Here is a 15720-nt window from a genome sequence, read left to right on the forward strand (position 1 = left end):
TGAAGAGCTGAGGGACAGCACCCAGGCCCAGAGTTCAAGCCCCACAACTGACCAAAAAGAAAAACAAAAACGTTATATTATGGCATTACAGAAAGCAAACTTAAAACCTTTTATGGACTTTTTATGCTAAATTTTGTTCTTATCAATACTGGAAACTACAAGGCTTTTTGAAAAATAATTGTGAGACAAAATATGGCAGTAATTGTGTGTGTGTGTGTGTGTGTGTGTGTGTGTGTGTGTGTGAAGGTGCAGTTAATAAGCTTACCTGAAACGCTTGTCTTGTCTTAGTTTTTCATGGAGGGATTTATCTGCAGGTTGGATGATTTCTCTGAATATATGAATAACACCATTTCTTCCTTGCTTGCTTCCTCTCACCATGCAAGAATTCTCAATGCAAACAGCCTACCAAAGCAAAGAACAATACAAGGTGTCCTTCGGGTGGCTGGAAATTTCCCATTGGTTCAGCTGAACGAGTACATTTTTGAATTGGCTTTTCTGAGAGGTCATAACCTCTGAGGACCAGAGGAAATGGCTTCTCTGCTCAGTGTTTAATGTCTCAGACTAACTGACTTCAGACTTCTTATCCAGTCAGCTTTTCTATACAGGTTCAGCTACCTTAGGCATTGGACCTGCAGTTTGGTCAGCAAGTTACAGAAGTTTTATAGAGTTCAATTCTACATTTTCCACAATCTCTTTTCAAATTTGAGCTATTTTTTTCCAGACCCTTTTTTATAGGCCAATAGTAATTGTGAAGTGTGCTGGCTTCAGTGTTTCTACTGGTCCTTAAAAATATTAACTACAAGCCCAGAGTTCAAGCCCCATGACTGACCAAAAAAAAGTTTAAAAATATTAACTACATTTTCCTGCTAGGCACTGGTGGTTCATGCCTCTAATTCTAGCTACTCAGGAGGCTGAGATCTGAGGATCCTGATAGAGGCTAACTCAGGTATAAAAGTCCCCGTGAGATTCTTATTGTCAATTAACCACTCAAAATTGGAAGTGACACTGTGGCTTAAGTGGTAGAGTGTTATCCTTGAGCAAAAGATTTCAGGGACAGTGCCCAGGCCCTGAGTTCAAGCTCCACAACCAACAAAAATTTTTTTACTATATTTTCTTTTTTGTATATGATACAGACATAGTCATCATTTAAAGTGAAGCTTCCTTAGTGAAAATGTGTGCCTTGGAATTGTGAAGCTATAGAATAGTCTCTGAGTACTATAAGTTCTGGAAAATGCTTGACTTCCAAAGAAACTTTTAGTTGTAACTCCATGTGCTCTGGACAGAAATTGAACAGCAAAAGTATTTGCACTGTAATTTTGATTAAAAAGTATTTCTAGAAATATTTCTGCTGGTTGATGTATTTTAGGCTCATTTTATGGACTCCATAAGTCTATGTCTATAAAAATATTCCTCGAATGTCATCCTATTCTTGGATGGTGATATTAAAATAAAGCATTATATTATCATTCATAAATTGATTTGTTAAATGGTAACTCCTTTGTATAACTACTTAAAGATGATGATGTTGATAATAATAATAATAATAAACAACTTTCTTGTTAGGTATAAATTACTGTGCAAATCAAAAGCATAGTTTTGAGGAGTTTTTATTACATGTTAGAGTTTAAATATCAATCTAGAAAATAAGTTATTTATTTAATGGAATAACTGCTTATGATCTGAGTTTTTAATGCATACTATTTTTGGAATACTTTACCCACAGTTGTTTTGCACCCAGTCTATCCTACTCCCTGACTTTTCTATGGACATTTATCTGAAGTCACATTTGTAAAATTGTGGCAAATATTTGTCATGACAATTCTTTGACAAGGGTGGATCATGTGACATTTGGACCAATCTGGATGCTTGGTGTTCTGATTCACTTACTGTACGATACACGAAGACTCTGAGTTGCTTGCCTCCAATGGTCTCCAGTACTTGTCCATTGTACAGATCACTAAGCCCAACTTTTACTTTCAGTATATGATTCTGCAGAATTAATTTAAGAAGGCGCTGATCCATGCTCAGAGTATCATCTATGAGTAAATTCATGAAGAAAGAATGTTTTTTTATATGGGAAACATGAGTTTCTCTAGGTATGAGATAAACATGAAGTGAAGATTGATGTGGAGCACTTATACATTAGAAGAGTCAAATAAATGTTCAAGGCCAGCAATTTGATTCACCAGTTGGAAACTTGTGATCTATTACCTCTGATTATTTTAACATGGTTTAGTGCAGTTTAGACACTGGGCTGAATCTCTACTTGGGCTCCACACTTTCATAGTGGCCGTTGGAAAAGGTCACAGTATTTTTCTGACAACTAAATGTCTGTTAGCTGCATGAATGATTATCGATGAGTCACTTCTTAATTCTTTATTACTGGCAATAGAATCAAGGCACTCAAAATTTTAAACTTATACATGTCAAAATATATGAAATATCACTACAAAGAATAAAATAGTATTTCTAGAAGTTTGAGTTTTTACTCAATAATTTTCGATGTCACAATTTAACATGAAAGACTGACTTTTAAAATATGAATAATAAAATTTAAAGATTTCCTTGGGGAATCGTTTTTCTGGTAAAGGGGCCAATTTGCACTATGTAAATATTCTCAGTCAATATCAACTATTACGTGAAAAAGCACAATATTTCATATCACGATAATGAAGTGCATCAAGGTCATTTTTAAAGTATAACTTGATATCTAAACTTTCCAAACTGGAATGGAAAATATGCCTATTTATTTCTAAATATTATGTTGGTATCAAATAAACCAATAATGAGATTTATTTTTAAGAGCTTTTTCTACATTCTATATGTGCTGGAAATATCAGATTTGCAATAAAAATGAATACTATATTACAAACTTTCACTCTCAGTCTACGATTAGTTTTTAAATGCAATGTTTTGAAATGAAGGACATTTTAATAGAGACAGTGTAGTATTTACACTATGTATATGTATATGAATATACATACACACTATGTATATGTATATGTAGCTAATGTACAAACTAATCAGCACTTTGTCAAACATCTATTATTGGTCAGTGCAAATACTCATGGTGAAGGGACAAAGGTCTGTTTTAGGGAAAGGAGAAGCAACAATGTCCAGCACATACCAGAAAATGCATTGTTCACTGGTGCCAACAAAGTATATTCTCCCTCTGGCTTCAGAGAAGATGCCAAACCTAACTGGGCCATAAGGTCTGTGAAAGTAGTTTGCTGTTTTCCAGCCAGTTCCATCACTTGTTTGGCTGTAAAACAAACCATCACCACATCATCATTGATATTATCATCATCCTGAGATTAGTAAATCAAATTTTGCTTCTTTTCCAACACTAAGCTATTTACTGCAACATCAATCTAGTTAGATATCTGCCATTCCTTAGGAAAAAGGGTTCCAATTTTCCTTTTGAGAGACTGATAACCATAGAACTTTCTTTCTATCATTGGAGAACCATGATTTCTTCATTTACTTGTCTACCATTTCCCTTTTTTAAAAAAATTTTGTTGCTAAGAAAAATTCTGGCACTTTATAAATAGTAGATGTTAGACAGCCTTCCATGCACAGAAGGCTCAGAGCTCCCCAGGGTTCCTGCTAATTACTCTACTAGCTCACAGATCACTTTGCATTTGTGCTTCACATTCCATTCTTTGTACTGCACATGCATTTTTTTTTTTTTTAGCATGCATTTACTCATGAGACACCATAATTGATAGCTAAGGAAATAGGAAACTATTGCTCACCAGAATCAGGAATGAGGACTTCATCGATCAAATGAATCACACCATTCTTTGTCACAATGTCTTTTTTGTTCACCATTTTGATTCCATTTATTGTGATGCTGTCACCTTCACAGCCGATCTCAATTGTGTTTCCTTCCATGGTCTCGAACACACCTCCTCCCATGATCGCCTCAGAACATTGCAGAGTATTTAAAATGTGGTACTTCATGAGAGCTGGTGTAGAAATTTACAGAAAAAAGCAATCTTTGAGAAGAAGGGAAATATCATTGAACTCTTAAAAGATGTGTTTCATTGAAAAAATATGTGAATCTAAAAAATACCACGTTTGGAAGTCCTAAAGAATGAGAGGGTTGAAGTTGTGACGTAAGTCATACAGTACTATCCAGCAAGTCAAAGCTCTCTCTCTTTAAAGATATTTACTACTACTCTTTATATTTTATTATTATCTTTAAGTAGCTGAAGATTTAATCATCTTAACAGTTTATGTGTTCCACCCCTCTTGCCCTCATGAACTCCTCAACAGAATCAGCTCTGCTTGGCAGGAGGTAAGAGACTAGCTACTTCTAAGAGACAGACTAACTATCTGTCAGTAATTTGCAATGAACTTGGTAGAGGTTGGAGAAGAGACAATTCTGTATGGATGGTATCTACTAGTAGCCAAAATAAAGATGATTTCTAGAAGGATTTTTGAGGGATCTATGCCTTAACTATGCTATATATAGACTTATATCCTCAAATAAATATACACACATGCATAGGTATATATTTACATATAAATACATATACACAGATGAGTATGTAAATATATATGTACTTAATGCTACTTAGTTTTTCAAAAGAGCACCAAGACTGAGCTCTTAAGGATATTGATATTTAAAGATTTTCAATCTACATTTTCAAGAACTTCTAAAAAGAGATTTGTGTGTGCGTGCATGTGTGTGTGTGTGTGTGTGTGTGTGTGTGTGTGTGTATACAGTACAGATAATGGGGCTTGATCTCAGGGCCTGGGTTCTGTCCCTGAGCTATTTTACTCAAGGTTAACATTCTACCACTTGAACCACAGCTCCATTTTTTGGCTTTTTTTGGGTAGTTAATTGTAATTGTAAGAGTCTCACAAGCTTTTCTGCCCAGGGTTGGCTTTAAACCATGAGTCTCAGATCTCAGCCTCCAAGTAGCCAAGATTACAGGTATGGGTCACCAGCACCTGAATATTTAAAGGTATTTTTAGTGTCCCTCAGAATACACACTTTCTGTCTTTCCTTATCCTTAGTCTTTCCTGATTCTATTCTTGGTTCTTGAAAAAGAACCTGTCTCTTTTTCATCTCCTTCTTCTCCAAGGACTGGATGGCTTCTCAGGGAGGAAAACATTGTACTACCTTCAGAAGCCACTTTGTCTCCCATGATCCTTTCTAGGACCCCTCTGGGGAGTTTTTCAAAAGCCTCATTGGTTGGAGCAAAGAGCGTGAAGTGGCCATCTCTCCCAAGGGACTCCAATAAGTCAGATGTGATGGCAGCTGTCTGAAACACAAATGTGATCTTAGAGACAGTACACAGGCACACTGAAAAATCAAAAAGAAAATCATAACACACTTGCCCTAGCAGTCATAAGGGAGTTGATAACTTCCATCTACACCTTGTTCATTCTTTTTAGATATTTCAACCTTACTTTTTGGGCACACTCCATTCATTTCCAACTTTCCTCAAATTGTGTTTTCTAGAGTGAAAATCCTGCCAATATTCAACCACAGTAGTGCATACAAGAACTGAGATGGACACACAAAAGGAATCATTACTGATCAATTATACCCTACTCATTATTGCTTCAGGTTAGATGATATCTCCTGAAGAAAATGTAAATCTTCCCACCTTATGAAATATACCTGTTATTTTTTCCATCAGTTTTGCTTAGCAGTAGTTTTGTTGTTCTTGGATTTTAACAGAGAAAGGGGAGGGAGTGATTTCAATGATACAAAAGGAAACAGTCCTTGTCCTTACTCTAAAAGAGGAAAGTTCATCTTCTGCTTCCAGGAAGTCTTGGATGGAGGTACCAATCTGTGTAAGCACCCGGTCAATGACATGTACCACACCGTTTGTTGCAATCTGGTTCCCATGGATGACTCGAGCACAGTTAACGGTGACAACCTGTAATCATTTGTAAAGCCAGAATTATCCACTGAAACTCAGAGCTACCCACTAACAAACAGCATGATCATTCCTAATTTTTCCCCCCAATAAGTACAGATGAAGGAGCCTGTATTCTGAATGCAAATACTGTGGAATCTGACTTACATTTTGCTATCTCTGAAACACAAACCACTAAGAGAAAACCATGCAGGCTCAGGACGTAAGAGCTATAAATAGTATATCTAGAACCATGATCCAAACAATTTTTTGTTCTTTCTTCAAAGGAAATAATCATAAACTATTTCTAATGTGTCAGTGGGTTATATAAATAATTCAAATTCGTCCTAAAATAACTTGTGACAGAGACAAGTAATTATTGCAACAGGATAATGAGTTCTCTTGCAATGACTTGCTATCTATTGCCTCAATACTGAATTTTCTGTCCCTGGGAATCTGACTGTTGAAAGAATCTTATGATTTTGTGGGCAATTTGCCACCAACTCTGACCCAAACCCATGAGAAGGGCAATCAGTATACTTAGTAGCTAGGGAATGTCCTCTGATGATCCTTTATTGCTTATCTATAAAAATGATTTGAGACACATCAACTAGGAAAATGTTCCTAGATTAGGACATCCAATTCTACTGTTAGTGAACTGCCAGTGTAATTCATCCTTCACAAGTATTCGTAGGAAACAGTAACTGGATTGAAAATACCCTGTATTTTGGAAGTCTTAATATAGCTATTTCATGTGATGTTAATTTTATAATTTATGTGAACATTATACAAAAGGGACAGGCAAAATTAAGAAAACAAATTGAGTAATGTATGGTTTACAAAGGAAACTTACCCCATTAGGATAATGGTTAATGAAAAGCCCCAAGTTGTTGTACATTGAAGGAATAACCATGCCATGTTTTAGGTCCTTGGTCAGCAACCTCTTATTAACCATGTGGCTATGCAAGGCATTCAATAATTCTACATTAACATTGTTCTCTAATCCTCTACGGATATCCTGGAAAAAAATGAAGTTTTAGTTTATTTTCTTATGTCTGTGTTAGTTTATCAGATTTTTGAGATTTTCTTTTTTTTAATATGGTTTTATTGTAAAAATAGTGTACAGAGGGGTTACAGTTACATGAATAAAGTAATGAGTACATTTCCTTTTGAGCATTGTTACCTCCTCCTTTGTTTATCACTCTATTTCCACTTTCTTGTTACTTTCTTAATGCATTATAGTTGACAATGTAAAATGGATAAAAATACTTAAAATGACATTACTTGAATTGGTTAAGGATTTTTTTTTGGTTAAAGACATTTTTAAATTTAAATTGTATGTGTGTCCAGGAACTCTCAGAGTGCTTAGGTATTTTCAGAGATAAAGCAAAAATTTTAATGAATATATTGTTGACAAGGCAAACTTGAGGAATCTGACATTATCAGATAATGTTTTAAGTGAGGAAAAAAACACAGAAATGCATACAACACTCAAGATTTAATAAAGATGTTATGCTTATTTAGTAACAAATTCAAGAATTCAACCACCATCAATGCTATGTGCTAGATCATGGTGTTGTATGCAATGTTATGGAAAATGTAAGCAAGGTGAAATCTCAACATAGTGGTTACAGTAGGCAAAAGTAAAGCAAGATTTTAGCACAGTGGTAAAAATAAAGGGCTTTAGAAGTCAAAGGAGAAATGCCAACTATTCTTAGTTTAGAGATAAGCATGCAACAGTAGATAAGCTTAAATAGATAGGAATGCTTTGATGCCACTCTGAGTCCTTTGATTAATGTAGGATGAGTGTTAAGAGAACAGATGTTGTCCATTTTTGCTAACCCACACTTTTTATGTTTCCCAGATAACATGAAGAAGACATCTGGTAAGGTATTTAGTATACTAATGAAAAAGTGCTTAATGCCTGAGTAAGGAGTAAATGGAACTGGCAATTAAGAACTACTGCAAGGTTCTTTACACTGCAATATAGAAATTAGAACTGACATTTAGAAGCCGATTGAGTGGCAAAGCTCTGTGGAAATAAGAATGTTAATAGAATTAACTATAGATCAAACATGAGCTAGGATTGATTATAAGAGTTTGTATGAAGTAGAGAGGGGAAATGAAAATGATGTACAGTGTTTAATTCTGCACATTGAATTAGATTCTGGAAATTATGGGGAAAAAAGAAGAAATCATATTTATGGAATGAAAGGACATTGAGTGCCTATTGAATACATCTCACTTCAAGGTGTAGGTGGTATGAATATAGACATTAGAAATGGCTTGGTTTTCCAGGGAAAAATAAGAGCAAGAAACAGATTTCATAGCTACAAGCTCTAAAGTCAGAAGTGCAAGTAAAGAGTGGACTTGAGGGCTGGGAAGTTGGCTCAGTGGTAGAGCGCTTGCCTTGCATGCCTGAGGCCCTGAGTTCGATTCCTCAGCACCACATAAGAAAAAAAGAAAAAAGCTGGAAGTGGCACTGTGGCTTACGTGGTAGAGCGCTAGCCTTGAGCTGAAGAGCTGAGGGACAGCGCTCAGGCCCAGAGTTCAGGCCCCACGACCGGACCCAAAAAAAAAAAAGAGTGGAGTTGAGTTCCCAGAAAAGTTTTTGGTTTTTTTTTTTAATGTTGTCTTCTTGCGGAAGGGAAGAAGACTCATCAAGGGGAGCTAGAAAAGATACAGATGTGGGGAAGAGTAACCATAAGGTAGGGTGCTACAACTCAAGCTTTTAACCACATAGCTAACATGGTGAAAGTAAGTATCTGACTGCAATAGGAACTTTCAATCTATATTAATACCAAATAAAAGCTATAAATAGAAAACAGGTATTTATATACTAGGTCTACAGATTTGGTAGTTGTGTCATTTGAGTGTCCTGTACATTAGACTTTACACCATGTCTGAAAATCAACTGTATTGATTCCAGCAGTTCATATAACTATGTATACATATTTACACATATGAAAATCCCTGAACTGCCATTGATATTTGTATATAATGAAGGATACCTAACAAACTATATCTATATGATATAGCTTTAGATAGATTTCAAATTTCACTAGGCTTCTTAATTTGCATTTCCACTAAGTATTTGAAGTTACATGTATTTTTCACTACCAAAAAGAGGAAAGGAATAAAGTATGATAATATTAATAATAACAATAACAATAAATGTTCTTTTAGTCTAGATTCTTTCTGTACATCTGTTTATCTAGGCCATACTAAAGTTTAACTCAGGACCTCATGCTTTCTATACAAGTACTCTACTGTTGAGCCATGCATACAATCTTCTTGATTTCTCTTAAAAAATTCTGTATTTCTTTTGGGGAGTTATTTTTATTTAGGCCTGTATAAATGTGCTTTACTTTCATCAATAACTGACGCATTCATATATTCTCAAGTATTTGCAAATGGAAAGATAGAAGATTTCTATTAATACTTAAGTTAATCAATTTAAATGAAATAAGAAGAGCAGACATTAAATATATGAATAAAAATAGGGAATTACAGAATCCAAGTTGTCCCACGCCTCATTACTCGGTGCAAAGTAAGTGTAGGACCCCTTTCCTTCGATCTCTTCCCTCAGTCTTGATACATCAGAATAGTGCTGGGTGGTAGTGGCCCCCACAATTCCCAGGGTGCCATAAACATGGTCAATAGGCATAACTGAAAGAATCAGGAAACAGAGAAGGGCTTAGGAGAATATTTCCAGAATGTCTTTCTCCAATCACTTGAATTCTACACCCGCCACATACATCTAATTAATAATTCCAGCAATAACATTTCCATGAATCAGCCATTTTAGAGGAATTCTGAACAGTGGGACAAATGGTGAATGAATTCAACAGTGATACTCACTTTACAACTTGGGGAGGGGAAAGGGGTTGGAAAGGGAAAAACTGGGAGCACATGAGGGAGGGGTGACTCTGTTCAAAAATAACTCGACTCATTGCCTGACTTATGTAACTGTAAACTCTCTATATATCACTTTTACAGTAAAGAAAGTCTTTCTTTTCAGTGCTAAGTACTGTAATCCACTCCTAAATTATTATTTCTTTTATCATATATGTTGAGAGAAAAATTGGTTTAAAACTATCCCCTTGAACCAACATTTAGTCTCTTTGGGTGTCAATTGGCAATACTAATTGTTAGAAGATATCTCTATTTATCAAAAACAAAAACAAAAACAAAAAAACAAGAACAAAGCTCTCTGATGAGGGCAAAGGTAACAATTTCTATCTTACTGATTAGAAGATAGTAAGTCATTTGATCATTATTTAAATTTGGGGTTTTTAAAAAGCAATATATTGACCAGCTTCTTTTCATTTTGATTTTATCAAGAAAACAGAGGAAAATAACACTTTCAGAATGTTTATTCTGAGTGACAAAAGAGACTAATGTTTAAATGCTAATCTGAAAAGATATATCTTTTGTGTGCATCCAGCTTATTATTCTGACCTTATCTTATCTGATAATTGGTATGATTTTGAACACCCATCAAGGAGGAAATAGTTACTACATTTGTTCAGAGTCTTAGATGAGATGACAGAACTAATATTTAAATGTCTAAAATTCCAGAGGGAATGTATAAGCTATTTTCTTCTCTAGTTGACAGCTGTTCAAACTAGGGAAGATGTTACCTTGCTAAGTAGCAAGGGCCATGGTTGTAAACAAGTCCAACAAAAAGGATTCTTTTCTCTTTTTGCCAGTCCTGGGACTTGAACTCTGCCCGAGTGCTGTCCCTGGTCTCCTCTTGCTCAAGGCTAGTGCTCTAAGACTTGGGCCACAGCACCACTTCCAGCTTTTTCTGTGATTAATTGAAGATAAGAGTCTCATGGACTTTCCTGCCCAGGCTGGCTGTGAACTGCAATCCTCAGATCTCAGTCTCCTGAGTAGCTAGGATTATAGGCATGAGTCACTGGCTTCTGGCTTACAAAAGGGATTTTTGTAGAGACTTTTTATTGAGGGGCAATTGAACTACTTTACACTGAGATTCAAATTAGGCTTCTTCTGTATTATCCAACATTGAGTGTGTAACAATATTTTATCATTATAATAAACACATAATTAGGACAAAGAGTTGGAAAACTTGGATTTATGATGGTGCTACACATGCACACACATACAAGTGACTTCTCTACCTGTTCTTTCAACTTTTTTTTCTCCCACAAGACGAGTTTCTCACTTAATTCAGAAAATTTAGCTTGATTTTTTTTTTTTTTACCTGCTGGGCAGCCTTTCATTCCTTCCATTCTCATATAACCAGGACAGCATTCATATGTTACAGTCCTATATGTTGGGAGAAAAGAAACATTAAAATGGATAAATGCTTAGGATACATTCGACGTGAACTTACACATATATCATTTATTTCTACGATTTTGTTTTATTCCCGTATTCTGTGACCAATATATATATTTATATTAGTTTGACTTCTCTCTGAAGGGGAAATATTCTAGAATCTTAATCCCACTACTTGGTAGAAAGATGTCTCAACTATTAGAGATGGATTCAGTATCAATAATTTGCGCTCACAGGGGAGTGTGATACTCTATAAAATTTGATTTCTGGGCTGGGAAGTTGGCTCAGTGGTAGAGCACTTGCCTTGCATGCCTGGGGCCCTGGGTTCGATTCCTCAGCACCACATAAGCAAAAAGAAAAAAGCCAGAAGTGGCGCTGTGGCTCAAGTGGTAGAGCGCTAGCCTTGAGCTGAAGAGCTGAGGGACAGCGCCCAGGCCCAGAGTTCAGGCCCCACGACCGGACCCAAAAAAAATTTAAAAAAAAAATTTGATTTCTAATGCAGATAATTAATGTTCCGTCATTTGAATGATCAATGGAACTATTAATTTCATTATGTTAATATACGCTTTAAAATTTCTTAATTCTTTTTTCTGCAGTAAGAGAGAAACTTATTGTTTCATTTGTATTATTTTCTATTACCTTCATTTTTGGAATAGAAACCAAAATTTCATAGAACGGCAATGGAAAATGACACTTCCATTCTATAGGGCATTTACAGAGCACTTTGTTACTGGACCAATATATATTGTGCCCAGTATATTAAATCTAGGACAGTTCTTGTTTCTCATTAGGCTTTCTCATTACTTCCCTAAAATTTCCAAAGCAACAGTTCAATCAGAAGGCAAACAATTTTGTCAACAGATATACAAAGTCTTAAAGATGTTTCTGGAAACTGTAGGAGAAGTGAGCAGTTGGCAAGCCAGGCCTTCTTCTTGTCAGTGTGATTGACTTCTCTGGTTATCTGAAAGTAGCCTTTGCGTTAACTTCAGTGCACAGATGTAAAGTGCTTGTGAAAATAAAGCGCTTGGGGAAAATTCGCTAATATAATTTAACAAAGGAGACACTGTTACATTTCTGGTAAGAGGCCAAACTTTGAAGCAGGATTTTTTTTTAAGGAACACAAGAAAGAATCTTGGCTTATGTTCTACATAAACTTTGGCATTTCTAATATAATTAGATAGTTAAAGTATGATTACAGCATATTCCTTAGCTTCCAGGAAGGATGCAATAAAATTTTCCCCCCTAAAAATTTGGAGTACATGCCCTTTCTTTTGTAATTAGTGTGTATTCCAAATATGTCTTACAATATTCTACAGTGAAAGAACAAAGGAGAATCTAGAGCCTTAGAGTTCCCAACTGAAGGCTGACTAGAAGGGTGGGAATACCATTGTGAACACAGACTTGCAGAATAATTGTGTGAATGACTCACAAGCCTAGCAGATGTCTGCAAGTGAGTAGGAACAATGTCTAGGTCAAGAAAGTATCCAGCTGGGTGTTAGTGGCTCATGCCTGTGTCTGTATCCTAAATCCTAGATCTTAGGAGGCTGAGATATGAGGATCATGGTTCCAAGCCAGCTCAGGAAAGAAAGTCCATGAGACTCTTAAATCCAGTTAACTAGCAAACAAACCAGAAGTAGCAATGTGGCTCAGTGGTAGAGTGCCAGTCTGAGTATAAAAGTGAAGGGACAGTGCCCAGGCCCTGAGTGCAAGCTCCAGTTACCTTCTCCCCCACTAATATCCGGTACAAATCTGTGAAGTCAATGAATACCAGATGCCAAATCCTGTGGCTCCTAGACTTAGGTTGCTATTGGGATTCATAACCCAGCTAAGACTGTATTTCTTCTTAGAAGAATAGATAGATAGATAGATAGATAGATAGAGATGTGAATAGATAGGTATAGCTATAGATATAGAGCTAGATAGAGATAGGGAGATGATATAGGTATAGATAGATAGATGATATATAGATATTATGCTTTAGCTACCTATCCTACCTGTGACTCAGTTCTCTCATTGTAAAATGACCAATTTGGACCACATAAGCAGTTCTTGCCATTTATATTTCCTGCACTTTTATTTTTCCCACCAATATTTATGGTAGAATAAACAAGTATGTCAACTAGGATATAAAAGTGGGGAGAGAAGGAAGAGAAAAGAGGAGAAGCAGCGTAACCTGTCTTTCATTCTGATTTCATAGGAAAGCACATTGTCATGTGATCTGCCTGTGTGGCTTCTAACACATATGGATTTGGGGAGAAATTTGAGCTCCACTAGTAGTAGTGCAAGAGGAAGTTTCTTTATCTATATATGATTCTTTTTCCTTTTTCCATTATTTGTGGTGTGTGTGTGTGTGTGTGTGTGTGTGTGTGTGTGTGTGTGTGTGTGTGCATGCCCGCTGGTACCACGTAGGGCTTAAACTTGGAACCTTATGCTCTTGGTAGTCTTTGGCTCAAGTCTGCTGTCCTACCCCTTGAGCAATACCACCTCCACTTAGAGCTTTTTGATGGGTAATTGGAGATTAACCAGGCTTTTCTGTTTGAGCTGGCTTAAAACCATGACCCTCAGACTCATTCTCCTGATGAGCTAGGATTACAGCATGAGCCACTGGCATCCATCTGATCTCTTCTTTTAAAAGATGGCAATTTGGGAAGTATTTTCAAATATACATATATATATATATATATATATATATATATATATATATATATATATATATATATACTCAACAAGAAGCATGTAAATCATTGTTATCTGTGGAACTGGCAGGTAAGAAAGATGGGACTTACGTTTTCTTCCCGCAGATGGCACCTTGATACCAACTCTTGCAAGAGCTAAAGTATTTCTTCTTGGTGCCCAGAATCTGTTGGAGGGCACAGACATTTGGGCTGGAAAATGGAGGGTAGAGAAAGAATTAATGTTCTAATAGTGATTACATTTTCATAGTGATTAGTCAGATGCTTTTTAAAAAAAAAGTTAATTTATGCATTTAATTTTTAAAGATGTAGCTTTAGGTGGAACAAATCTAATTCTAATTCCTGGTCCAATCCTGCTGAATTCTATAGGGATGTACATGTGGTGGGAGAAATCATTCTCTGAGAGACAAAAACCAAATAGTTCAAAAAGTTAACCTACGAGGAATACTCACACATACTTTTTAATGTGTCTTTTAACACAAACTCATTTGGAGGATGGGGATGATTTCAGACTCTCTGGGAATGTAAGATCAAAAGATCCAAGTTTTAGTATGCACAGATATTCTAACTCTCTAATTTCCTAGGTAGTTACAGAAATAACAGTACTCCAATTAACTTCTGAACAAGAGAGATGCATAAAGGAAGATATATTTCTGTGAATGGAAGCAGTAAGTCTAATCATCCTCTCCCACAGTTCTAAATGTGGGCTTTTTTTTTCTCTTAACAATTTGGAAGTCGTCTTTTTACTGTGAGACAAAGGAACAAATGCCCGTATCCACTAAAGTCTAAGGGCCTGGCAAAGTTACTTAGTCAGGTCTAAGTCATACCTAGTCACTTTTTGAAGTGAGTAGTGTCAGACATGTAAGGAAGAGAACTAGTCACATTGCCTGGTATTTACCCTTCATATTTAATTTACATGAAATGTGCTCTGACATTTACAGGAGCTATTTCAAAGCGCTTCACATGATTGTCTCTAACATAAGATACTTTAAGTTTGAAAATTCCATGCCAGAATTTTGGAAAGAATTGAAAACACAAGTAAACTGAATTGTAAAGAAATGCCTTTTGTTCATTAGGTTAACAGTGAATATAAAGCAGTAATACTTCAAGGTATTTTGGTAATAAACCAAATAAAATTTGGTTTAAAATACATAATATAAATCATCATAAAATACTCATTATTTGCTCCTCTCAGCGCCATGAACAACTAGAAAAACACACTTTGAAGTATACATATGAGGGACTGTATATAGTCTTGTTCATCTAATAAGGTAAAGGTGGAAGAAGTATATCAAACAAGCCAATGACTTACCCCTGATCTCGGCCCCTGATCCGACTGTGAGCCAACACCTTGTCATAATAACCATTGGCAACTGCAGGGTTAACAGTGCACAGCAGGAGCAGAGCAAATGTGGCTAAGAAAGGAATCATCTTTAGTCTCTCCAGTTAATCCTCGAAGAGAACTGGCAATGGGCTTTGGAGAGCAGAGTTTATATACATGGCAGGGCTGTGGGAGGGGACGCTGTGTGTATCAACCTGGGAATCTGAATGCTTTCCAAGAAACATTAGCAACTTCAAGCTGCCAGAGAGAAAATCTGTTTAAGTTTCTTCTATTTCCTGAGGACTCTGAGTTGCTTTTTGTCTCACTGTAAAGAAGAGATTTTATTTTTAATCGCATGAAAAACAGCCACTTGTGGCACATTCATATTTTAGCCAGATCCTGTAGTACATTAGAAGTTTGTTATGGACATGCTTTTGTCTTTGTTTTATGGAATAGTCTGAAGTGACATTAATGTTTGATTTTCTTTTTAAATCAGTTGTCACAGCCATTCCACACAACAATCGCA

The 15720-nt window shown here is 36.0% G+C and overlaps 1 protein-coding gene across 4 annotated transcripts in view; it reads right to left on the bottom strand.

The window, feature by feature from the left end:
- Window positions 1-15350, bottom strand: part of Postn (periostin) — a 32683-nt gene extending 17333 nt beyond the window's left edge. For 3 of the 4 annotated variants that reach the window (XM_042685426.1, XM_042685424.1, XM_042685425.1), the window contains exons 1-11: window positions 15186-15349; window positions 13967-14065; window positions 11104-11168; window positions 9388-9545; window positions 6730-6894; window positions 5751-5897; window positions 5132-5273; window positions 3756-3968; window positions 3128-3262; window positions 1888-2036; window positions 266-402 (exon numbers count right to left, since the gene is read on the bottom strand). In XM_042685426.1, coding sequence (XP_042541360.1) covers window positions 266-402; window positions 1888-2036; window positions 3128-3262; window positions 3756-3968; window positions 5132-5273; window positions 5751-5897; window positions 6730-6894; window positions 9388-9545; window positions 11104-11168; window positions 13967-14065; window positions 15186-15304 — 1529 coding nt within the window. In that variant the 5' untranslated portion in view covers window positions 15305-15349. Of the gene's footprint in view, window positions 1-265; window positions 403-1887; window positions 2037-3127; window positions 3263-3755; window positions 3969-5131; window positions 5274-5750; window positions 5898-6729; window positions 6895-9387; window positions 9546-11103; window positions 11169-13966; window positions 14066-15185 lie in introns of all 4 variants that reach the window. The other variant, XM_042685423.1, reaches the window with a different exon arrangement.
- Between the last annotated feature and the right edge of the window lie 370 nt (window positions 15351-15720).

This window comes from Dipodomys spectabilis, unplaced genomic scaffold, assembly GCF_019054845.1.
Source record: "Dipodomys spectabilis isolate Male_0828 unplaced genomic scaffold, ASM1905484v1 ptg000095l, whole genome shotgun sequence".
NCBI lineage: Eukaryota > Metazoa > Chordata > Mammalia > Rodentia > Heteromyidae > Dipodomys > Dipodomys spectabilis.